At 48.5% G+C, this 24,150-nt stretch overlaps 2 protein-coding genes across 2 annotated transcripts in view; one reads left to right on the top strand and one right to left on the bottom strand.

The window, feature by feature from the left end:
- Positions 1-24,150, bottom strand: part of LOC121285332 (chondroitin sulfate synthase 2-like) — a 621,627-nt gene that overhangs the window by 306,540 nt on the left and 290,937 nt on the right. The gene's annotated exons all lie outside the window — the stretch shown is intronic.
- Positions 1-24,150, top strand: part of LOC121285333 (basic phospholipase A2 PA-9C-like) — a 40,739-nt gene that overhangs the window by 1,815 nt on the left and 14,774 nt on the right. Inside the window, exon 2 of the mRNA XM_041201822.1 lies at positions 1,237-1,411. Within this exon, the coding sequence (XP_041057756.1) occupies positions 1,237-1,411 (175 nt within the window). The remainder of the gene's footprint in view (positions 1-1,236; positions 1,412-24,150) is intronic.

The raw sequence follows: 24,150 nt of genomic DNA, 5'->3' as shown, positions 1-24,150 counted from the left end.
CCTGAGCCAATGTTTGAATTGATTCTCAGGAGGTGGGTGTTGATGACAAGGTGAGTGTTTATTGACAATTCCTTCGGATTGACATCATCCTGTTTAGTGAGAGGAGTGTAGCACCATGCTGCTGGGTATTCTCATCCTCACTATTTATAATTACAATCAGTGGGATTTGGATTATTCCCCCAACCCCTAACCCTCCGCTACCAACCCCGTCTTCACTCTGCTCCATTTTACTTCCCCCCACTCTCGTTTCTATCAGTCAATATTACTTTGAAAACAATGCCTCCAGTAGGTGGCCTGGCCATTATCCCACTGCTGTTTGTGGGGACCTGGCTGTGGGGCAATTGCCAGCTGCATTTCCTCTATTACAGCAGTGAACACAACACAAGGATTCGGAGCAGGAGTCGCTGGAACCTTCTCTCCATTTGGCCACGAATGGCTACATTTCAAAAATATGTCATTATCTCTGAAGGGCTTTGGGAAGGGGGTTGTGAAAGATGCTGTCCATGTGACAGTTCCTTTCTTTCCCATTTTGTGGATTCTATGAGTGGGAAACAGCAGAGTGATACCCGCCTACCACAACTCTGCATCTGTCCCTTGTACTGCCCCTCGAGGGGGCACAGGGAAGGGCTCGTGAGGCTTCAGTTGAGCTCAGCTGCTGACACAAACCATCTGTTCGGCAAGCTGTAGAAATATACAAACACTGAATCAAGCAGAATTAGCAGAGGTTAGGGTTGGCAGGCTTTCAAAGGTACTTCTCTGGTCTAGACAGAGTTGAACAGTAGACAGGATTATATTACCTAGTCACAGGTTCAAACAGCTTCCAGTTACAGTTTGTAGAGTTCCCAATCATTAGGCATAGAATGCCTGTGGGGGATCAGTGTTGTGAACAGGGGGAGGGACAGGGAGAGAAGGAGTAAATGAAACTAATAAATTGGGTATATCATGTGCCCTCTCTTTCTCTCTCAAACCCTGTCCTTTCTCTGTGTGTCTGTCTCCCCCACCTCTGCTGATCTCTCCCTGTCACTCCCTCCCACTCTTTCTCCCATTCTCTGTCTCTCTCTCCCTGTGTCTTTGTCCTTCTCTCTGCCTCTTTCTCTCTCTCCCTCTGTCGACTCTCTCTCTCTCTCACTCTCTGTCCCTCTCTCTGGCTCACTTTGTCTGTTTCTCTCTCTCTCTCTCTCTCTCTCTGTGTATCTTGTATTGCTGTCAGTAACACTGGTCTGTTCTATCCTGTAGGTGTGCTGCTCACAGTGGCTGCTCATGGCCGGTGGAAGCGACACCTGGACCAGTTGGGGAGTATGATTGAATGTCGAGTGGGTACTGGCCGCTGGCTCTCTCGCTTGGATTATTTTGACTATGGATGTTACTGTGGCTTCGGTGGACAAGGAGTTCCGCTCGATGCTGTTGACTGGTGAGAGACAGAGAGACATAGAGAGAGAGAGAGGCAGACAGAGAGGGGGAGAGAGAGTGGGGGGGGGGTGGGGGGGGAGAGAGAGAGGAAAAGTGAGAGAGAAAGAGAAACTGAGAGAGAGAGTGACGAAAGGAGAGAGAGAAAAAGAGAGAAGGACAAGGACAAACACAGAGAGATAGAGACAGACAGAGAAAGAGAGAGAGAGAGAGAGACAGAGACAGAGAGAAAGAGAAACAAAGAGAGACAAGGTCAGAGACAGAGAAAGAGAGAGAGACAGAGAAGAAATGAGAGAGAGATACCGAGAGAGAGAAAGAGAGAAACAGAGAGAGAAAGAGAGAGAGAGAGACAGAGATAGAGAAAAAGAGAAACAGAGAGCGAGACAAGGACAGAGACAGAGAAAAGAAAGAGAGATGGAAAGGAAAAGAGAGGGAGAGAGAAACCGAGAGATAAAGAGAGAGACAGAGAGAGAAAGAGAGAGAAATAAAGAGAGAGACAGAGAGAGAAAGAGAGAGAAATAAAGAGAGAGACAGAGAGAGAAAGAGAGAGAAATAAAGAGAGAGACAGAGAGAGAAAGAGAGAGAAATAAAGAGAGAGACAGAGAGAGAAAGAGAGAGAAATAAAGAGAGAGACAGAGAAAGAAAGAGAGAGATAAAGAGAGAGACAGAAAGAGAAAGACAGAGACAGAGAGAGAAAGAGAGAGAGATAACGAGAGAGACAGAGAGAGAAAGAGAGAGAAATAAAGAGAGAGACAGAGAGAGAAAGAGAGAGAGATAAATAGACACAGAGAGAGAAAGAGAGAGAGATAAAGAGAGAGACAGAGAGAGAAAGAGAGAGAGATAAAAAGAGAGACAGAGAAAGAAAGTGAGAGAGAGAGATAAAGAGAGAGACAGAGAGAGAAAGAGAGAGAGAGAGATAAAGAGAGAGACAGAGAGAGAAACCGAGAGAGATAAAGAGAGAGACAGAGAGAAAGAGAGAGATAAAGAGAGAGACAGAGAGAAAAACCGAGAGAGATAAAGATAGAGACAGAGAGAGAAACCGAGAGAGATAAAGATAGAGACTGAGAGAGAAAGAGAGAGACAAAGAGAGAGACAGAGAGAGAAAGGGAGAGACAGAGAGAGAAAGAGAGAGAGATAACGAGAGACAGAGAGAGAAACCGAGAGAGATAAAGAGAGAGACAGAGAGATAAAGAGAGAGAGATAAAGAGAGAGACAGAGAGAGAAAGAGAGAGAGATAAAGAGAGAAACAGAAAGAGAAACCGAGAGAGATAAAGAGAGACAGAAAGAGAAACCGAGAGAGATAAAGAGAGAGACAGAGAGAGAGAAAGAGAGAGAGATAAAGAGAGAGACAGAGAGAGAGATAAAGAGAGAGACAGAGAGAGAAAGAGAGAGATAAAGAGAGAGACAGAGAGAGAAAGAGAGAGATAAAGAGAGAGACAGAGAGAGAGAAAGAGAGAGAGATAAAGAGAGAGACAGAGAGAGAGATAAAGAGAGAGACAGAGAGAGAAAGAGAGAGATAAAGAGAGAGACAGAGAGAGAAAGAGAGAGATAAAGAGAGAGACAGAGAGATAAAGAGAGAGACAGAAAGCAGCAGTAATGAAGTACAGTTCCTGGCTCTATTCAGATCACTGACCATTCTATGGTTACACTTAGCAACTCTCTTGATTGGAGCGACCTGGGGTCTCAGAATTCTCCCAAAGCTTGCTGCAAACAATCTAGGAGAAAAATCATAGGGATTTTCAACCAAATAGTCTGCTTATCATTTTAATTACCCGAGATTATTAGTTATAAAAATATGGGGGAAGGGGTCAGAGGACTGGCTGTTTGACCGGGTGGGGTGGAGAGACGTCTGAAAACCCCAGGAATAACTCCAGCCACAGATACTGACTCTGGTCCTGGAGTAAATATACACACCAGCAGAGAGAGAACAGAGTAACACGGAGAGGGCAACATGGATTAGAAACTGCACAAGGAAATGTATAAGAGAGAGTGTGTGTGTAAGTGAGAGAGAGAGAGAGAGAGAGAGAGAGAGAGTCTGTGAGAGAGTGTGTGTGAATGAGAGAGAGTGTGTGTGTGAGTGAGAGAGAGTGTGTGTGTGAGTGAGTATGTGTGAGAGAGAGTGTGTGTGTGAGAGTGTGTGAGAGTGTGTGTGAGCGAGAACGAGTCTGTGAGAGACTGTGTGTGAGTGAGTGTGTGTGTGAGAGTGAGTGTGTGTGTGAGTGAGTGTGTGTGTGAGAGTGTGTGTGAGTGAGAACGAGTCTGTGAGAGACTGTGTGTGAGTGAGTGTGTGTGTGAGAGTGAGTGTGTGTGTGAGTGAGTGTGTGTGTGAGAGTGTGTGAGAGAGTGTGTGTGAGTGAGAACGAGTCTGTGAGAGACTGTGTGTGAGTGAGTGTGTGTGTGAGAGTGAGTGTGTGTGTGAGTGAGTGTGTGTGTGTGAGAGAGTGAGTGTGTGTGAGAGCGAGTGTGTGTGAGAGCGAGTGTGTGTGAGTGGGAGTGAGTTTGTATGTGTGAGAGTGAGTGTGAGTGAGTGTGCCTAAGTGTGTGAGTGTGAGTGAGTGTGTGTGTGAGTGTGTGTGTGAGAATATGTAAGAAAGTGAGTGAGTGAGTGGGCACGTGTGTGAGAGTGTGTGAATGTGTGAGAGTATGTGACTGAGTGTGAGTGACTGAGAGAGTGAGTGTGTTAGTGAGAAAGAGAGAGTGAGTGTGTCAGTGAGAGTGTGTGAGTGAGAGTGTTTGTGAATGAGTGAGGGTGTGTGTGTCAGTGAGAGTATATGTGAGAGAGTGAGCATGTGAGTGAGTGTGAGTGTGAGAAAGTGTGTGTGTGAGCAAGTGAGAGGGAGTGAGTGTGTGAGTGTGAGTGAGTGTGAGTGAGTGGGAGGGAGTGAGTGAGTGTGTGTGAGTGAGTGTGAGTGAGAGGGTGTGAGTGAGTGAGTGTGTGTGAGTGTGAGTGAGAGGGAGTGAGTGAGTGAGTGTGTGTGAGTGTGAGTGAGTGTGAGTGAGTGAGAGGGAGTGAGTGAGTGAGTGAGTGTGTGTGAGTGAATGAGTGAGTGTTTGAGTATGAGTGAGTGAGAGGGGGTGAGTGAGTGTGTGAGTGAGTGAGTGTGTGAGTGAGTGTTTGAGAGGGACTGAGTGAGTGAGTGTGAGTGTGAGTGAGTGAGTGTGAGTGTGAGTGAGTGTGTGAGTGAGTGTGTGAGAGTGAGTGTGTGAGTGAGTGAGAAAGAGTGAGTGTGTGTGAGTGACAAAGAGAGTGTGTGTGAATGAGAAAGAGTGAGTGTGTGAGAGAGTGAGAAATATTGAGTGTGTGTGAGAAAGTGATTGTGTGTGAGTGAGAAAGTGATTGTGTGTGAATGAGAAACTGATTGTGTGTGAGTGAGAAAGAGTGAGTGTGTGAGTGAGTGAGAAAGAGTGAGTGTGTGTGAGTGAGAAAGAGTGAGCGTGTGTGAGTGAGAACGTGATTGTGTGCGAGTGAGAAAGAGTGAATGTGTGAGTGAGTGAGAAAGAGCGAGTGTGTGAGTGAGAAAGAGTGAGTGTGTGTGAGTGAGAAAGAATGAGTGTGTGAGTGAGAAAGAGTGAGTGTGTGAGTGAGAAAGAGTGAGTGTGTGTGAGTGAGAAAGAGTGAGTGCGTGAGTGAGAAAGAGTGAGTGTGTGAGTGAGTGAGAAAGAGTGAGTGTGTGAGTGAGTGAGAAAGAGTGAGTGTGTGAGTGAGAAAGAGTGAGTGCGTGTGAGTGAGAAAGAGTTTGTGTGAGTGAGAAAGAGTAAACGTGTGTGAGTGAGAAAGCATGAGTGTGTGAGTGAGAGAGAGTGACTGTGTGTGAGTGAGTGAGAAAGAGTGAGTGTTAGTGAGTGAGAAAGAGTGAGTGTGTGAGTGAGAAAGAGTTTGTGTGAGTGAGAAAGAGTAAATGTGTGTGAGTGAGAAAGCATGAGTGTGTGAGTGAGAGAGAGTGACTGTGTGTGAGTGAGTGAGAAAGAATGAGTGTTAGTGAGTGAGAAAGAGTGAGTGTGTGAGTGAGAAAGAGTTTGTGTGAGTGAGAAATAGTAAATGTGTGTGAGTGAGAAAGCATGAGTGTGTGAGTGAGAGAGAGTGACTGTGTGTGAGTGAGTGAGTGAGAAAGAGTGAGTGTGTGTGAGTGAGAAAGAGTGAGTGTGTGAGTGAGAAAGAGTGAGTGTGTGAGTGAGTGAGAAAGACTGAGTGTGTGTGAGTGAGAAAGAGTGAGTGTGTGAGTGAGAAAGAGTGAGTGTGTGAGTGAGAAAGAGTGAGTGTGTGTGAGTGAGAAAGAGTGAGTGTGTGAGTGAGTGAGAAAGAGTGAGTGTGTGAGTGAGTGAGAAAGAGTGAGTGTGTGAGTGAGAAAGAGTGAGTGCGTGTGAGTGAGAAAGAGTTTGTGTGAGTGAGAAAGAGTAAATGTGTGTGAGTGAGAAAGCATGAGTGTGTGAGTGAGAGAGAGTGACTGTGTGTGAGTGAGAGGGAGTGAGTGTGTGTGAGTGAGTGAGTGTTTGTGAGAGTGAGTGAGTGAGTGTGTGTGTGAGTGAGAGGGAGTGAGTGTGTGTGAGTGAGTGAGGGAGTGAGTGTGTGTGTGTGTGAGTAAGTGGGTGAGTGAGTGAGTGTGTGTAAGTGAGAAAGAGTGGGTGTGGGAGGGAGTGAGTGTGTGTGAGTGAGTGTGTGTGAGTGAGTGTGTGTGCATGAGTGAGGGAGTGAGTGTGTGAGTGAGTGAGTTTGAGTGAGTGAGAGGGAGTGAGTGAGTGTGTGAGAGTGAGAAAGTGTGAGTGTGTGAGGGAGTGAGTGTGTGTGAGTGAGTGAGAGGGAGTGAGTTTTTGAGTGAGTGAGTGTGTGAGAGTGAGAAAGAGTGAGTGTGTGAGGGAGTGAGTGTGTGAGAGAGTGTATGAGTGAGAGTGAGTCTGTGTGAGTGAGTGTGTGAGAGTGAGAAAGAGTGAGTGTGTGAGGGAGTGCGTGTGTGTGTGTGAGTGTGTGAGTACGTGAGTGTGAGTGAGTGAGAGGGAGTGAGTTTGTGAGTGAGTGAGTGTGTGAGAGTGAGAAAGAGTGAGTGTGCGAGGGAGTGATTGTGTGTGTGAGTGTGTGTGAGTGAGTGAGTGTGTGTATGTGAGTGAGTGAGTGTGTGAGAGTGAGAAAGAGTGAGTGAGTGAGTGAGTGTGTGTGTGTGAGTGTGTGAGTGAGTGTGTGAGAGTGAGAGGGAGTGAGGGTGTGTGTGTGAGTGAGTGTGTGTGAGTGAGTGAGTGTGTGAGTACGTGAGTGTGAGTGAGTGAGAGGGAGTGAGTTTGTGAGTGAGTGAGTGTGTGAGAGTGAGAAAGAGTGTGTGCGAGGGAGTGATTGTGTGTGTGCGAGTGTGTGTGAGTGAGTGAGTGAGTGTGTGTGTGTGAGTGAGTGAGTGTGTGAGAGTGAGAAAGAGTGAGTGAGTGAGTGTGTGTGTGTGTGTGAGTGAGTGTGTGAGTGAGTGTGTGAGAGTGAGAGGGAGTGAGTGTGTGTGTGAGTGAGTGTGTGAGTTTGTGAGTGAGTGAGTGTGTGAGAGTGAGAAAGAGTGAGTGTGCGAGGGAGTGATTGTGTGTGTGTGAGTGTGTGTGTGTGAGTGAGTGAGTGAGTGTGTGTGTGTGAGTGAGTGTGTGAGAGTGAGAAAGAGTGAGTGAGTGAGTGAGTGTGTGTGAGTGAGTGTGTGAGTGAGTGTGTGAGAGTGAGAGGGAGTGAGTGTGTGTGTGAGTGAGTGTGTGAGAGTGAGAGGGAGTGAGTGTGTGTGAGTGAGTATGTGTGTGACTGAGTGTGTGTATGTGAGTGTGTGTGAGTGAGTGAATGTGTGTGTGCGTGGGTGAGGGAGTGAGTGTGTGAGAGTGAGTTTGAGTGAGTGAGAGTGAGTGAGTGAGTGTGTGAGTGAGAAAGAGTGTGTGAGGGAGTGAGTGTGTGAGAGAGTGTGTGAGTGAGAGTGAGTGTGTGTGAGTGAGTGTGTGAGAGTGAGAAAGAGTGAGTGTGTGAGGGAGTGAGTGTGTGAGTGAGTGAGTGTGTGAGTGTGAGTGAGTGTGAGTGAGTGAGAGGGAGTGAGAGGGAGTGTGTGTGTGTGAGTGAGTAAGTGAGTGAGAGGGAGTGAGTGAGTGTGTGTGAGTGAGTGAGTGTGTGAGTGAGTGAGTGTGTGAGAGTGAGTGAGTGAGTGTGTGAGTGTGTGAGTGAGTGTGTGAGAGTGAGAAAGTGTGTGTGAGTGAGTGAGAAAGAGTGAGTGTGTGTGAGTGACAAAGAGAGTGTGTGTGAATGAGAAAGAGTGAGTGTGTGAGAGAGTGAGAAAGATTGAGTGTGTGTGAGAAAGTGATTGTGTGTGAGTGAGAAAGTGATTGTGTGTGAGTGAGAAAGTGATTGTGTGTGAGTGAGAAAGAGTGTGTGTGAGTGAGAGTAAGTGTGTGAGTGAGAAAGAGTGAGTGTGTGAGTGAGTGAGAAAGAGTGAGTGCGTGTGAGTGAGAAAGAGTGAGTGTGTTTGAGTGAGAAAGTGATTGTGTGCGAGTGAGAAAGAGTGAATGTGTGAGTGAGTGAGAAAGAGTGAGTGAGAAAGAGTGAGTGTGTGAGTGAGTGAGAAAGAGTGAGTGTGTGTGAGTGAGAAAGAGTGGGCATGTGTGAGTGAGAAAGAGTGAGTGTGTGAGTGAGAAAGAGTGAGTGTGTGAGTGAGAAAGAGTGAGTGTTAGTGAGTGAAAAAGAGTGAGTGTGTGAGTGAGTGTGTGAGTGAGTGAGAAAGAGTGAGTGTGTGAGTGAGAAAGAGTGAGTGTGTGTGAGTGAGAAAGAGTGTGTGTGAGTGAGAAAGAGTAAATGTGTGTGAGTGAGAAAGCATGAGTGTGTGAGTGAGAGAGAGTGACTGTGTGTGAGAGAGAGGGAGTGAGTGTGTGTGAGTGAGTGAGTGTTTGTGAGAGTGAATGAGTGAGTGTGTGTGTGAGTGAGTGTGTGTGAGTGAGAGGGAGTGAGTGTGTGTGAATGAGTGAGTGTGTGTGAGTGTGTGTGAGTGAGTGCATGAGTGTGTGTGAGTGAGAAAGAGTGATTGTGTGAGGGAGTGAGTGTGTGTGAGTGAGTGTGTGTGAGTGAGTGTGTGTGAGTGAGTGAGGGAGTGAGTGTGTGTGTGAGTGAGAAAGAGTGAGTGTGTGAGTGAGTGAGAAAGACTGAGTGTGTGTGAGTGAGAAAGAGTGAGTGTGTGAGTGAGAAAGAGTGAGTGTGTGAGTGAGTGAGAAAGAGTGAGTGTGTGAGTGAGTGAGAAAGAGTGAGTGTGTGAGTGAGAAAGAGTGAGTGCATGTGAGTGAGAAAGAGTGTGTGTGAGTGAGAAAGAGTAAATGTGTGTGTGAGAAAGCATGAGTGTGTGAGTGAGAGAGAGTGACTGTGTGTGAGTGAGTGAGTGAGTGTTTGTGAGAGTGAGTGAGTGTGTGTGTGAGTGAGAGGGAGTGAGTGTGTGTGAGTGAGTGAGTGAGGGAGTGAGTGTGTGTGTGTGTGAGTAAGTGGGTGAGTGAGTGAGTGTGTGTAAGTGAGAAAGAGTGGGTGTGGGAGGGAGTGAATGTGTGTGAGTGAGTGTGTGTGAGTGAGTGAGTGTGTGTGCATGAGTGAGGGAGTGAGTGTGTGAGTGAGTGAGTTTGAGTGAGTGAGAGGGAGTGAGTGAGTGTGTGAGAGTGAGAAAGTGTGAGTGTTTGAGGGAGTGAGTGTGTGTGAGTGAGTGAGAGGGAGTGAGTTTTTGAGTGAGTGAGTGTGTGAGAGTGAGAAAGAGTGAGTGTGTGAGGGAGTGAATGTGTGAGAGAGTGTATGAGTGAGAGTGAGTCTGTGTGAGTGAGTGTGTGAGAGTGAGAAAGAGTGAGTGTGTGAGGGAGTGCGTGTGTGTGAGTGAGTGAGTGAGTGAGTCTGAGTGAGAGGGAGTGAGCTTTTGAGTGAGTGAGTGTGTGAGAGTGAGAAAGAGTGAGTGTGTGAGGGAGTGAGTGTGTGTGAGTGTGTGTGAGTGAGTGAGTGTGTGTGAGTGTGTGTGAGTGAGTGAGGGTGTGTGTGTGAGTGAGTGTGTGTGAGTGAGTGAGTGTGTGAGTACGTGAGTGTGAGTGAGTGAGAGGGAGTGAGTTTGTGAGTGAGTGAGTGTGTGAGAGTGAGAAAGAGTGTGTGCGAGGGAGTGATTGTGTGTGTGTGAGTGAGTGAGTGAGTGTGTGTGTGAGTGAGTGAGTGTGTGAGAGTGAGAAAGAGTGAGTGAGTGAGTGAGTGTGTGTGTGTGAGTGAGTGTGTGAGTGAGTGTGTGAGAGTGAGAGGGAGTGAGTGTGTGAGTGAGTGTGTGAGTTTGTGAGTGAGTGAGTGTGTGAGAGTGAGAAAGAGTGAGTGTGCGAGGGAGTGATTGTGTGTGTGTGAGTGTGTGTGTGTGAGTGAGTGAGTGAGTGTGTGTGTGTGAGTGAGTGTGTGAGAGTGAGAAAGAGTGAGTGAGTGAGTGAGTGAGTGTGTGTGAGTGAGTGTGTGAGTGAGTGTGTGAGAGTGAGAGGGAGTGAGTGTGTGTGTGAGTGAGTGTGTGAGCGTGAGAGGGAGTGAGTGTGTGTGAGTGAGTATGTGTGTGAGTGAGTGTGTGTGAGTGAGTGAGGGAGTGAGTGTGTGTATGAGTGAATAAGTGGGTGAGTGAGTGAGTGTGTGTAAGTGAGAAAGAGTGGGTGTGGGAGGGAGTGAGTGTGTGTGTGAGTGTGTGTGAGTGAGTGAGTGTGTGTGCATGAGTGAGGGAGTGAGTGTGTGAGTGAGTGAGTTTGAGTGAGTGAGAGGGAGTGAGTGAGTGTGTGAGAGTGAGAAAGTGTGAGTGTGTGAGGGAGTGAGTGTGTGTGAGTGAGTGAGAGGGAGTGAGTTTTTGAGTGAGTGAGTGTGTGAGAGTGAGAAAGAGTGAGTGTGTGAGGGAGTGTGTGAGAGAGTGTATGAGTGAGAGTGAGTCTGTGTGAGTGAGTGTGTGAGAGTGAGAAAGAGTGAGTGTGTGAGGGAGTGAGGGTGTGTGAGTGAGTGAGTGAGTGAATGTGAGTGAGTGAGAGGGAGTGAGCTTTTGAGTGAGTGAGTGTGTGAGAGTGAGAAAGAGTAAGTGTGTGAGGGAGTGAGTGTGTGTGAGTGTGTGTGAGTGAGTGAGTGTGTGTGAGTGAGTGAGGGTGTGTGTGTGAGCGAGTGTGTGTGTGTGAGTGAGTGAATGTGTGAGTAAGTGAGTGTGAATGAGTGAGAGGGAGTGAGTTTGTGAGTGAGTGAGTGTGTGAGAGTGAGAAAGAGTGAGTGTGCGAGGGAGTGATTGTGTGTGAGTGTGTGTGAGTGTGTGTGAGTGAGTGTGTGAGTGAGTGTGTGAGAGTGAGAGGGAGTGAGTGTGTGTGTGTGAGTGAGTGTGTGAGAGTGAGAGGGAGTGAGTGTGTGTGAGTGAGTATGTGTGTGAGTGAGTGTGTGTATGTGATTGTGTGTGAGTGAGTGAATGTGTGTGTGCGTGGGTGAGGGAGTGAGTGTGTGAAAGTGAGTTTGAGTGAGTGAGAGTGAGTGAGTGAGTGTGTGAGTGAGAAAGAGTGTGTGAGGGAGTGAGTGTGTGAGAGAGTGTGTGAGTGAGAGTGAGTGTGTGTGAGTGAGTGTGTGAGAGTGAGAAAGAGTGAGTGTGTGAGTGAGAGTGAGTGTGTGTGAGTGAGTGAGTGAGTGTGAGTGAGTTTTTGAGTGAGTGAGTGTGTAAGAGTGAGAAAGAGTGAGTGTGTGAGGGAGTGCGTGTGAGTGAGTGAGTGAGTGAGTGTGTGAGTGTGAGTGAGTGTGATTGAGTGAGAGGGTGTGAGTGAGTGTGTGTGAGTAAGTGAGTGAGAGGGAGTGAGTGAGTGTGTGTGAGTGAGTGAGTGAGTGAGTGTGTGAGAGTGAGAGGGAGTGAGTGAGTGTGTGTGTGTGAGTGTGTGTGAGTGAGTGAGTGAGTGTGTGTGAGAAATATTGTGTGAGGGAGTGTGTGTGAGTGAGTGTGGGAGTGAAAGTGAGTGTGTGTGAGTGTGTGTGAGTGAGTGTGTGAGTGTGTGTGAGTGAGAAAGAGTGATTGTGTGAGGGAGTGAGTGTGTGTGAGTGAGTGTGTGTGAGTGAGTGTGTGTGAGTGAGTGAGGGAGTGAGTGTGTGTATGAGTGAATAAGTGGGTGAGTGAGTGAGTGTGTGTAAGTGAGAAAGAGTGGGTGTGGGAGGGAGTGAGTGTGTGTGTGAGTGTGTGTGAGTGAGTGAGTGTGTGTGCATGAGTGAGGGAGTGAGTGTGTGAGTGAGTGAGTTTGAGTGAGTGAGAGGGAGTGAGTGAGTGTGTGAGAGTGAGAAAGTGTGAGTGTGTGAGGGAGTGAGTGTGTGTGAGTGAGTGAGAGGGAGTGAGTTTTTGAGTGAGTGAGTGTGTGAGAGTGAGAAAGAGTGAGTGTGTGAGGGAATGTGTGAGAGAGTGTATGAGTGAGAGTGAGTCTGTGTGAGTGAGTGTGTGAGAGTGAGAAAGAGTGAGTGTGTGAGGGAGTGAGGGTGTGTGAGTGAGTGAGTGAGTGAGTGTGAGTGAGTGAGAGGGAGTGAGCTTTTGAGTGAGTGAGTGTGTGAGAGTGAGAAAGAGTAAGTGTGTGAGGGAGTGAGTGTGTGTGAGTGTGTGTGAGTGAGTGAGTGTGTGTGAGTGTGTGTGAGTGAGTGAGTGTGTGTGTGTGAGTGAGTGAATGTGCGAGTAAGTGAGTGTGAATGAGTGAGAGGGAGTGAGTTTGTGAGTGAGTGTGAGAGTGAGAGGGAGTGAGTGTGTGTGTGTGAGTGAGTGTGTGAGAGTGAGAGGGAGTGAGTGTGTGTGAGTGAGTATGTGTGTGAGTGAGTGTGTGTATGTGATTGTGTGTGAGTGAGTGAATGTGTGTGTGCGTGGGTGAGGGAGTGAGTGTGTGAGAGTGAGTTTGAGTGAGTGAGAGTGAGTGAGTGAGTGTGTGAGTGAGAAAGAGTGTGTGAGGGAGTGAGTGTGTGTGAGTGAGTGTGTGAGAGGGAGAGGGAGTGAGTATGTGTGTGTGAGTGAGTGTGTGAGAGTGAGAAAGAGTGTGTGTGAGGGAGTGAATGTGTGTAAGTGAGTAAGTGTGAGTGAGTGAGAGGGAGTGAGTTTTTGAGTGAGTGAGTGTGTGAGAGTGAGAAACAGTGAGTGTGTGAGGGAGTGAGTGTGTGAGAGTGTGTGTGAGTGAGTGAGTGCATGTGAGTGTGTGTGTGAGAGTGAGAAAGAGTGAGTGTGTGAGGGAGTGAGTGAGTGAGTGTGAGTGAGTGAGAGGGAGTGAGTTTTTGATTGAGTGAGTGTGTGAGAGTGAGAAAGAGTGAGTGTGTGAGGGAGTGAGTGTGTGTGAGTGTGTGTGAGTTTGTGAGTGAGTGTGTGTGTGTTAGTGAGTGTGTGTGTGAGTGAGTGTGTGTGAGTGTGTGTGAGTGAGTGCTTGTGAGCGTGTGTGTGAGAGTGAGAAAGAGTGAGTGTGTGAGGGAGTGAGTGAGTGAGTGTGAGTGAGTGAGAGGGAGTGAGTTTTTGATTGAGTGAGTGTGTGAGAGTGAGAAAGAGTGAGTGTGTGAGGGAGTGAGTGTGTGTGAGAGGGAGTGAGTGTGTGTGAGTGAGTGAGTGTGTGAGTGAGTGTGAGTGAGTGTGTGTGAGTGAGTATGTGTGTGAGTGTGTGAGAGTGAGAGGGAGTGAGTGTGTGAGTGAGTGTGTGTGAGTGTGTGTGAGTGAGTGTGAGTGAGTGAGAGTGAGTGTGAGTGAGTGAGAGGGAGTGAGAGGGAGTGAGTGTGTGAGTGTGTGTGAGTGTGAGTGAGAGGGAGTGAGTGAGTGAGTGAGTGTGTGTGTGTGAGTGAGTGTGAGTGAGTGAGAGGGAGTGAGTGAGTGAGTGTTTGTGAGTGAGTGAGTGAGTGAGTGTTTGAGTGTGAGTGAGTGAGAGGGAGTGAGTGAGTGTGTGAGTGAGTCAGTGAGTGAGTGTGTGAGTGTGTGAGAGTGAGGGAGAGTGAGTGAGTGAGTGTGAGTGTGAGTGAGTGTGTGAGTGAGTGAGTGTGTGAGAGTGAGAAAGAGTGTGTGTGTGAGGGAGTGAGTCTGTGTGAGTGTGTGTTTGAGTGTGTGTTAGTGAGTGTGTGTGAGTGTGTGTGTGAGAGTGAGGAAGAGTGAGTGTGTGAGTGAGAATGAGTGTGTGAGGGAGTGATTATGTGAGAGTGTGTGTGAGTGAGAGTGAGTGTGTGTGAGTGAGTGTGTGAGAGTGAGAAAGAGTGAGTGTGTGAGGGAGTGAGTGTGTGTGAGTGAGTGAGTGTGTGTGCGTGAGTGAGGGAGTGAGTGTGTGAGTGAGTGAGTTTGAATGAGTGTGAGTGAGTGAGTGTGTGAGTGAGAAAGAGTGTGTGAGGGAGTGTGTGTGAGAGAGTGTGTGAGTGAGAGTGAGTGTGTGTGTGTGAGTGAGTGAGAGGGAGTGAGTTTTTGAGTGAGTGACTGTGTGAGATTGAGAAAAAAGTGAGTGAGTGAGTGCATGTGAGTGTGTGTGTGAGAGTGAGAAAGAGTGAGTGTGTGAGGGAGTGAGTGACTGAGTGTGAGTGAGTGAGAGGGAGTGAGTTTTTGATTGAGTGAGTGTGTGAGAGTGAGAAAGAGTGAGTGTGTGAGGAAGTGAGTGTGTGTGAGTGTGTGTGAGTTTGTGAGTGAGTGTGTGTGAGTGAGTGAGTGTGTGTGAGTGAGTGAGAGAGTGAGTGTGTGAGTGAGTGAGTGTGTGAGAGTGAGAAAGAGTGAGTGTGTGAGGGAGTGAGTGTGTCTGCATGTGTGAGAGTGAGAGGGAGTGAGTGTGTGTGTGAGAGTGAGTGTGTGTGAGAGGGAGTGAGTGTGTGTGAGTGAGTGAGTGTGTGAGTGAGTGTGAGTGACTGTGTGTGAGTGAGTATGTGTGTAAGTGAGTGTGTGAGAGTGAGAGGGAGTGAGAGGGAGTAAGAGGGAGTGAGAGGGAGTGTGAGTGAGTGAGAGGAAGTGAGTGTGTGAGTGTGTGTGAGTGAGTGTGTGTGAGTGAGTGTGAGTGAGTGTGAGTGAGTGTGAGTGAGTGTGCGTGAGTGTGAGTGAGTGAGAGGAAGTGAGTGTGTGAGTGTGTGTGAGTGTGTGTGTGAGTGAGCGTGAGTGAGTGTGAGTGAGTGTGAGTGAGTGTGCGTGAGTGTGAGTGAGTGAGAGAGAATGAGTGAGTGAGTGTGTGTGTGTGAGTGAGTGTGAGTGAGTGAGAGGGAGTGAGTGAGTGAGTGTGTGTGAGTGAGTGAGTGAGTATTTGAGTGTGAGTGCTTGAGAGGGATTGAGTGAGTGTGTGAGTGAGTCAGTGAGTGAGTGTGTGAGTGTGTGAGTGTGTGAGAGTGAGAGGGAGTGAGTGAGTGAGTGTGAGTGTGAGTGAGTGAGAGAGTGTGTGAGTGTGAGTGAGTGTGTGAGTGAGTGAGTGTGTGTGAGTGAGAAAGAGTGTGTGTGTGAGGGAGTGAGTCTGTGTGAGTGTGTGTTTGAGTGTGTGTGAGTGAGTGTGTGTGAGTGTGTGTGTGAGAGTGAGGAAGAGTGAGTGTGTGAGTGAGAAAGAGTGTGTGTGTGAGGGAGTGATTATGTGAGAGTGTGTGTGAGTGAGAGTGAGTGTGTGTGAGTGAGTGTGTGAGAGTGAGAAAGAGTGAGTGTGTGAGGGAGTGAGTGTGTGTGAGTGAGTGAGTGTGTGTGCGTGAGTGAGGGAGTGAGTGTGTGAGTGAGTGAGTTTGAATGAGTGTGAGTGAGTGAGTGTGTGAGTGAGAAAGAGTGTGTGAGGGAGTGTGTGTGAGAGAGTGTGTGAGTGAGAGTGAGTGTGTGTGTGTGAGTGAGTGAGTGTGAATGAGTGAGAGGGAGTGAGTTTGTGAGTGAGTGTGAGAGTGAGAGGGAGTGAGTGTGTGTGTGTGAGTGAGTGTGTGAGAGTGAGAGGGAGTGAGTATGTGTGTGTGAGTGAGTGTGTGAGAGTGAGAGGGAGTGAGTGTGTGTGAGTGAGTATGTGTGTGAGTGAGTGTGTGTATGTGATTGTGTGTGAGTGAGTGAATGTGTGTGTGCGTGGGTGAGGGAGTGAGTGTGTGAGAGTGAGTTTGAGTGAGTGAGAGTGAGTGAGTGAGTGTGTGAGTGAGAAAGAGTGTGTGAGGGAGTGAGTGTGTGTGAGTGAGTGTGTGAGAGGGAGAGGGAGTGAGTATGTGTGTGTGAGTGAGTGTGTGAGAGTGAGAAAGAGTGTGTGTGAGGGAGTGAATGTGTGTAAGTGAGTAAGTGTGAGTGAGTGAGAGGGAGTGAGTTTTTGAGTGAGTGAGTGTGTGAGAGTGAGAAACAGTGAGTGTGTGAGGGAGTGAGTGTGTGAGAGTGTGTGTGAGTGAGTGAGTGCGTGTGAGTGTGTGTGTGAGAGTGAGAAAGAGTGAGTGTGTGAGGGAGTGAGTGAGTGAGTGTGAGTGAGTGAGAGGGAGTGAGTTTTTGAATGAGTGAGTGTGTGAGAGTGAGAAAGAGTGAGTGTGTGAGGGAGTGAGTGTGTGTGAGTGTGTGTAAGTTTGTGAGTGAGTGTGTGTGTGTTAGTGAGTGTGTGTGTGAGTGAGTGTGTGTGAGTGTGTGTGAGTGAGTGCTTGTGAGCGTGTGTGTGAGAGTGAGAAAGAGTGAGTGTGTGAGGGAGTGAGTGAGTGAGTGTGAGTGAGTGAGAGGGAGTGAGTTTTTGATTGAGTGAGTGTGTGAGAGTGAGAAAGAGTGAGTGTGTGAGGGAGTGAGTGTGTGTGAGAGGGAGTGAGTGTGTGTGAGTGAGTGAGTGTGTGAGTGAGTGTGAGTGAGTGTGTGTGAGTGAGTATGTGTGTGAGTGTGTGAGAGTGAGAGGGAGTGAGTGTGTGAGTGAGTGTGTGTGAGTGTGTGTGAGTGAGTGTGAGTGAGTGAGAGTGAGTGTGAGTGAGTGAGAGGGAGTGAGAGGGAATGAGTGTGTGAGTGTGTGTGAGTGTGAGTGAGAGGGAGTGAGTGAGTGAGTGAGTGTGTGTGTGTGAGTGAGTGTGAGTGAGTGAGAGGGAGTGAGTGAGTGAGTGTGTGTGAGTGAGTGAGTGAGTGAGTGTTTGAGTGTGAGTGAGTGAGAGGGAGTGAGTGAGTGTGTGAGTGAGTCAGTGAGTGAGTGTGTGAGTGTGTGAGTGTGTGAGAGTGAGGGGGAGTGAGTGAGTGAGTGTGAGTGTGAGTGAGTGAGAGAGTGTGTGAGTGTGAGTGAGTGTGTGAGTGAGTGAGTGTGTGAGAGTGAGAAAGAGTGTGTGTGTGAGGGAGTGAGTCTGTGTGAGTGTGTGTTTGAGTGTGTGTTAGTGAGTGTGTGTGAGTGTGTGTGTGAGAGTGAGGAAGAGTGAGTGTGTGAGTGAGAATGAGTGTGTGAGGGAGTGATTATGTGAGAGTGTGTGTGAGTGAGAGTGAGTGTGTGTGAGTGAGTGTGTGAGAGTGAGAAAGAGTGAGTGTGTGAGGGAGTGAGTGTGTGTGAGTGAGTGAGTGTGTGTGCGTGAGTGAGGGAGTGAGTGTGTGAGTGAGTGAGTTTGAATGAGTGTGAGTGAGTGAGTGTGTGAGTGAGAAAGAGTGTGTGAGGGAGTGTGTGTGAGAGAGTGTGTGAGTGAGAGTGAGTGTGTGTGTGTGAGTGAGTGAGAGGGAGTGAGTTTTTGAGTGAGTGAGTGTGTGAGATTGAGAAAAAAGTGAGTGAGTGAGTGCATGTGAGTGTGTGTGTGAGAGTGAGAAAGAGTGAGTGTGTGAGGGAGTGAGTGACTGAGTGTGAGTGAGTGAGAGGGAGTGAGTTTTTGATTGAGTGAGTGTGTGAGAGTGAGAAAGAGTGAGTGTGTGAGGAAGTGAGTGTGTGTGAGTGTGTGTGAGTTTGTGAGTGAGTGTGTGTGAGTGAGTGAGTGTGTGTGTGAGTGAGTGAGAGAGTGAGTGTGTGAGTGAGTGAGTGTGTGAGAGTGAGAAAGAGTGAGTGTGTGAGGGAGTGAGTGTGTCTGCATGTGTGAGAGTGAGAGGGAGTGAGTGTGTGTGTGTGAGTGAGTGTCTGTGAGAGGGAGTGAGTGTGTGTGAGTGAGTGAGTGTGTGAGTGAGTGTGAGTGACTGTGTGTGAGTGAGTATGTGCGTAAGTGAGTGTGTGAGAGTGAGAGGGAGTGAGAGGGAGTAAGAGGGAGTGAGAGGGAGTGTGAGTGAGTGAGAGGAAGTGAGTGTGTGAGTGTGTGTGAGTGAGTGTGTGTGAGTGAGCGTGAGTGAGTGTGAGTGAGTGTGAGTGAGTGTGCATGAGTGTGAGGGAGTGAGAGGGAGTGAGTGTGTGAGTGTGAGTGAGTGTGTGTGAGTGTGCGTGAGTGAGAGGGAGTGAGAGGGAGTGAGTGTGTGAGTGTGAGTGAGTGAGAGTGAGTGAGTGTGAGTGAGTGTGAGTGAGTGTGCGTGAGTGTGAGGGAGTAAGAGGGAGTGAGTGTGTGAGTGTGAGTGAGTGAGAGTGAGTGTGCGTGAGTGAGAGGGAGTGAGTTTTTGAGTGAGTGAGTGTGTGAGATTGAGAAAGAGTGAGTGAGTGAGTGCATGTGAGTGTGTGTGTGAGAGTGAGAAAGAGTGAGTGTGTGAGGGAGTGAGTGTGTGTGAGTTTGTGAGTGAGTGTGTGTGAGTGAGTGAGTGTGTGTGTGAGTGAGTGAGAGAGTGAGTGTGTGAGTGAGTGAGTGTGTGAGAGTGAGAAAGAGTGAGTGTGTGAGGGAGTGAGTGTGTCTGCATGTGTGAGAGTGAGAGGGAGTGAGTGTGTGTGTGTGAGTGAGTGAGTGTGAGAGGGAGTGAGTGTGTGTGAGTGAGTGTGTGAGTGCGTGTGAGTGACTGTGTGTGAGTGAGTATGTGCATAAGTGAGTGTGTGAGAGTGAGAGGGAGTGAGAGGGAGTAAGAGGGAGCGAGAGGGAGTGTGAGTGAGTGAGAGGAAGTGAGTGTGTGAGTGTGTGTGAGTGAGTGTGTGTGAGTGAGCGTGAGTGAGTGTGAGTGAGTGTGCGTGAGTGTGAGGGAGTGAGAGGGAGTGAGTGTGTGAGTGTGAGTGAGTGTGAGTGAGTGGGAGGGAGTGAGTGAGTGTGATTGAGAGGGTGTGAGTGAGTGAGTGTGTGTGAGTGTGAGTGAGAGGGAGTGAGTGAGTGAGTGTGAGTGAGTGAGAGGGAGTGAGTGAGTGAGTGAGTGTCTGAGTGAGTGAGTGAGTGTTTGAGTGTGAGTGAGTGAGAGGGAGTGAGTGAGTGTTTGTGAGGGAGTGTGTAAGTGTGTGAGTGTGTGAGAGTGAGAGGGAGTGAGTGAGTGTGAGTGTGAGTGAGTGAGTGTGTGAGTGTAAGTGAGTGTGTGAGTGAGTGTGTGAGAGTGAGAAAGAGTGAGTGTGTGAGGGAGTGAGTCTGTGTGAGTGTGTGTGAGTGTGTGTGTGAGAGTGAGGAAGAGTGAGTGTGTGAAGGAGTGAATGTGTGTGTTAGTGAGTGTGTGTGAGAGGGAGTGAGTTTGTGACTGAGTGAGTGTGTGAGTGAGTGTGAGTGAGTGTGGGTGAGTGAGTATGTGTGTGAGTGAGTGTGTGAGAGTGAGAGGGAGTGAGAGGGAGTGAGAGTGAGAGGGACTGAGAGGAAGCGTGAGTGAGTGCGAGGAAGTGAGTGAATGTGAGTGAGTGAGAGGGAGTGAGTGTGTGAGTGAGTGTGTGTGAGTGTGAGTGAGTGTGAGTGTGAGTGAGAGTGAGTGTGAGTGAGTGAGAGGAAGTGAGAGGGTGTGAGTGTGTGTGTGAGTGAGTGTGAGTGAGTGAGAGGGGGTGACTGAGTGTGTGTGAGTGTGAGTGAGGGTGAGTGAGTGTGAGCGAGTGAGGGAGTGAGTGAGTGATTCTGTGAGTGAGTGTGTGAGTGAGTGAGAGGGAGTGAGTGAGTGTGTGAGTGTGAGTGACTGAGTGTGTGAGAGTGAGTGAGTGAGAGGGAGTGAGTGAGTGTTTGTGAGGGAGTGAGTGAGTGACTGAGTGTGTGAGAGTGAGAGAGTGTGAGTGAGTGAGTGTGTGTGAGTGTGTGTGAGTGCGTGAGTGAATGTGTGTGAGTGTGAGTGAGCAAGTGAGTGTGAGTGAGTGTGAGTGAGTGTGAGCGAGTGTGAGTGATTGTGAGTGAGTGAGAGGGATTGTGTGTGAGTGAGTGTGAGGGAGTGAGAGGGAGTGAGAGTGAGTGTGAGTGAGAGAGAGGGAGTGAGAAGGAGTGTGAGTGAGTGTGAGTGAGTGTGAGGGAGTGGGAGGGAGTCTGAGTGAGTGGGAGGGAGTGAGAGGGAGTGAGAGAGAGTGTGAGTGAGTGAGAGGGAGTGAGAGGGAGTGTGAGTGAGTGTGAGTAAGTGAGAGGGAGTGAGTGAGTGTGAGTGAGTGTGAGTGAGTGTGAGTGTGTGTGAGTGAGTGATTGTGAGTGAGTGAGAGGGAGTGAGTGAGTGTGAGTGAGTGTGAGTGAGTGAGTGTGAGTGAGTGAGAGGGAGTGTGTGTGAGTGAGTGTGAGGGAGTGTGTGAGTGTGAGTGAGTGTGAGTGAGTGAGAGGGAGTGTGAGTGTGTGAGAGGGAGTGTGAGTGAGTGAGAGGGAGTGTGAGTGAGTGAGAGGGAGTGAGAAGGAGTGTGAGTGAGTGAGAGGGAGTGAGAGGGAGTGTGAGTGAGTGTGAGTGAGTGTGAGTGAGTAAGAGGGAGTGAGAGGGAGTGTGAGTGAGTGTGAGCGAGTATGAGTGAGTGAGAGGGAGTGAGAGGGAGTGTGAGTGAGTGAGAGGGAGTGAGAGGGAGTTGGAGGGAGTATGAGTGAGTGAGAGGGAGTAAGAGGGAGTGTGAGTGAGTGAGAGGGAGTGATAGGGAGTGAGTGTGAGTGAGTGTGTGAGAGTGAATGAGTGCAAGTGAGTGAGAGGGAGTGTGAGTGAGTGAGAGGGAGTGAGAGGGAGTGTGAGTGAGTGAGAGGGAGTGAGAGGGAGAGAGAGTGTGAGAGAGAGTGTGAGAGTTAGTGTGAGAGTGTGAGAGAGAGTATGAGAGAGAATGTGTGAGAGAGAGTGTGAGAGAGAGTGTGTGAGAAAGAGAATGTGAGAAAGAGAGTGTGAGAGAGAAAGTGAGAGAGAAAGAGAGTGCGAGAGAGAGAGTGTGAGAGAGACTGTGTGAGAGAGAGTGAGAGAGAGTGTGAGAGAGAAAGAGAGTGTGAGAAAGAGAGTGTGAGAGCTAGAGTGTGAGAGAGAGTGTGTGAGAGTGTTTGAGAGAAAGTGTGAGAGCGAGAGTGTGAGAGAGAGTGTGTGAGAGAGAGTGTGATAGAAAGTGTGTGAGAAAGAGAGTGTGAGAGCGAGAGTGTGAGAGAGTGTGAGAGAGGGTGAGAGAGAGAAAGAGGGTGTGAGAAAGAGAGTGTGAGAGAGAGTGTGAGTGAGAGAGTGTGAGAGAGAGTGTGAGAGTGTGAGAGAGAGTGAGAGTATATGAGAGAAAGTGAGAGAGTGTGACAGAGTGAGTGTGAGAGAGAGTGAGAGAGAGAGTGAGAGAGTGTGTGTGAGAGAGCGAGTGTGGGAGAGAGTGTGTGTGTGTGAGAGAGAGAGAGAGTGTGTGTGAGAGTTTGTATGAGAGAGAGATTGTGAAAGAGTTAGAGTGTGAGAGAGAGAGAGTGAAAGAGAGAGAGTGTGTGTGAGAGAGAGTGTGTGAGAGGGAATGTGTGAGAGAGAGTGTGTGAGAGAGAGTGTGTGAGAGAGAGTGTGTGTGTGTGTGTGTGTGAGAGAGTGTGTGTCAGAGAGAGAGTGTATGTGTACGAGGGAGTGTGTGTGTGAGAGAGAGAGAGAGTGTGAGAGAGAGTATGTGAGAGAGAGTGTGCGAGAGAGTGTGTGAGAGGGAGAGTGTGTGAGAAAAAGAGAGTGAGAGAGAGTGTGAGAAATTGCGAGAGAGGGAGTGTGAGAGTGAGAGAGAAAGTGTGTGAGAGAGAGTGTGAGAGAGAGAGAGTGTGAGAGAGAAAGTGTAAGAGAGAGAGTGTGAGAGAGAAAGTGTGTGAGGGAGAGTGTGAGAGAGAAAGAGAGTGAGAGAGAGAGTGTGAGAAAGAAGGTGAGAGAGAGTGTTAGAGAGAAATTGTGAGAGAGAGAGAGTGAGAGAGAGTGAGAGAGTGTGAGACAGTGAGGGAGAGAGTGTGTGAGAGGGAATGTGTGAGAGGGAGTGTGTGAGAGAGTGTGTGTGTGAGAGAGTTTGTGTGTGTGAGAGAGATTGTGTGTGTGAGAGAGTGTAAGATAGTGTGAGAGAGAGTGTGTGTGAGAGAGAGAGTGTGTGTGAGAGAGTGTGTGTGTGTGTGAGAGAGTGTGTATGTGTGAGAGAGAGTGTGTGTGTGTGTGAGAGTGTGTGTGTGAGAGAGTGTAAGATAGTGTGAGAGAGAGTGTGTGTGAGAGAGAGAGTGAGTTTGAGAGAAAGTGTCTGTGTGTGAGTGTGTGCGTGAGAGAGAGAGTGTGTGAGAAAGTGTGTGCTAGAGTGTGTGTGAGAGAGCGTGTGTGAGAGAGTGTGTGAGAGAGAGTGTGTTTGAGAGAGAGAGAGTGTGCGTGTGAGAGAGTGTGTGAGAGAGTGTGTGAGAGAGAGTGTGTTTGAGAGAGAGGGAGTGTGTATGAGAGGGAGTGTGCGTGAGAGAGAGTGTGAGAGAGATTGTGTGTGTGTGAGAGAATGTGTGCATGAGAGTGTGTGAGAGAGAGTGTGTGTGTGTGAGAGTGTGTGAGAGAGTGTGTGAGAGGGAGTGTGTGTGAGAGGGAGTGTGAGAGAGATTGTGTGTGTCAGAGAAAGTGTGAGAGAAAGTGTGCAAGAGAGAGTGTGTTTGAGAGAGAGAGTGTGTGTGAGAGAGTGTAAGATAGTGTGAGAGAGAGACAGTGTGAGTGGGCATGTGTGAGAGTGTGTGTGAGAGAGAGAGTGTGTTTGAGAGAGAGATTATGTATGTGAGAGAGTGTAAGATAATGTGAGAGAGAGCGTGTGTGAGAGTGTGTGTGAGAGAGAGTCTGAGAGAGAGTGTGCGAGAGAGTGTGTGTAAGAGAGAGAATGTGAGAGAGTGTGTGTGTCAGAGAGAGTGTGTGTGAGAGAGAATGTGTGTGTGAGAAAGAGTGTGTGAGTGGGAGAATGTGTGTGTGAGAAAAAGTGTGAGAGAGAGTGTGAGAGAGAGAAAGAGTGTGTGAGAGAGTGAAAGAGTGTCAGAGAGTGAGAGAGTGTGAGACAATGAGAGAGTGTGAGAGAGAGTGTGTGAGAGGGAGTGTGTGAGAGGGAGTGTGTTTGAGAGAGTGTGTGTGAGAGAACGAGTGTGAGAGAGTGTGTATGAGAGAACGTGAGAGAGAGTGAGAGAGTGTGTGTGTGAGAGTGAGTGTGAGAGTGAGTGTGTGTGAGAGTGAGTGTGTGTGAGAGAGAGTGTGTGTGTGAGAGAGCGAGTGTGAGAGTGAGTGTGTGTGAGAGTGACTGTGTGTGAGAGTGAGTGTGTGTGAGAGTGTGTGAGAGAGAGAGTGTGTGTGAGAGACCGAGTGTAAGAGTGAGTGTGTGTGTGAGAGATAGTGTGTGTGTGAGAGAGCAAGTGTGAGAGTGAATGTGTGTGAGAGAATGTATGTGAGAGAGCAAGTGTGAGAGTGAGTGTGTGTGAGAGTGAGTGTGTGTGAGTGAGAGTGTGTGTGAGAGAGCGAGTGTGAGAGTGAGTGTGTGTGTGAGAGAGTGTAAGATAGTGTTTGAGAGAGCGTGTGTGAGAGGGAGTGTGTGAGAGAGTGTGTGTGTGTGTGTGAGAGTGTGTATGTGTGAGAGTGTGAGAGAGTGTGTGAGAGGGAGTGTGTGAGAGTATGTGAGAGAGTGTGCGAGAGAGTGTGTGTGAGAGAGTGTGTGTGAGAGAGAGTGTGTGAGAGAGAGAATGTATGAGAGAGTGTGAGAGTGAGTGAGAGAGTGTGTGTGAGAGAGCGAGTGTGAGAGTGTGTGTGAAAGAGAGTGTGTGTGTGAGAGAGTGTATGTGTGATAGAGTGTAAGATAGTGTGAGAGAGAGTGTGTGTGTGAGAGAGAGCGTGTGTGAGAGTGTGTATGAGAGAGAGAGTGTGAGAGAGTTAAAGTGTGAGAGAGAGAGTGAGAGAGTGGGTGAATGAGAGAGAGAATGTGAGAGAGTGAGAGAGTGTGAGAGAGAGTGTGTGAGAGTGAGTGTGTGAGAGAGAGTGTGTTTGAGAGAGTGTGTATGAGAGAGAGTGTGTGTGAGATAGAGTGTGTGTGTGAGAGAGTGTAAGATAATGTGAGAGAGTGTGTGTGTGTGAGAGAGAGCGTGTGTGAGAGTGTGTATGAGAGAGAGAGTGTGAGAGAGTTAAAGTGTGAGAGAGAGAGTGAGAGAGTGAGTGAAAGAGAGAGAGAATGTGAGAGAGTGAGAGAGTGTGAGAGAGAGTGTGTGAGAGTGAGTGTGTGAGAGAGAGTGTGTTTGAGAGAATGTGTATGAGAGAGAGTGTGTGTGTGAGATAGAGTGTGTGTGTGAGAGAGTGTAAGGTAGTGTGAGAGAGAGTGTGTGTGAGAGAGAGATTGTGAGAGAGAGAGTTTGTGTGAGAGAGCAAGTGTGAGAGTGAGTGTGTGTGTGAGAGTGAGTGTGTGTGAGAGAGAGTGTGTCTATGTGTGCGAGAGAGAGAGTGTGTATGTGTGAGAGAGAGTGTGAGAGAGTGTGTGAGAGGGAGTATGTGAGAGTATGCGAGAGAGTGTGCGAGAGAGTGTGTGTGAGAGAGTGTGTGTGAGAGAGAGTGTGTGTGAGAGAGAGTGTGTGTGAGAGAGGGAATATGTGAGTGGGAGAGAGTGTGTGTAAGAGAGAGTGTGAGAGAGAAAGATATTGTGAGAGAGTGTGAGAGAGAGTGAGAGAGAAAGTGT

Source organism: Carcharodon carcharias, chromosome 12 (assembly GCF_017639515.1).
Source record: "Carcharodon carcharias isolate sCarCar2 chromosome 12, sCarCar2.pri, whole genome shotgun sequence".
NCBI classification, from domain to species: Eukaryota; Metazoa; Chordata; class Chondrichthyes; order Lamniformes; family Lamnidae; genus Carcharodon; species Carcharodon carcharias.
Note: the sequence above shows the minus strand (reverse complement) of the source record. Positions and strands in the feature narration are given on the sequence as shown.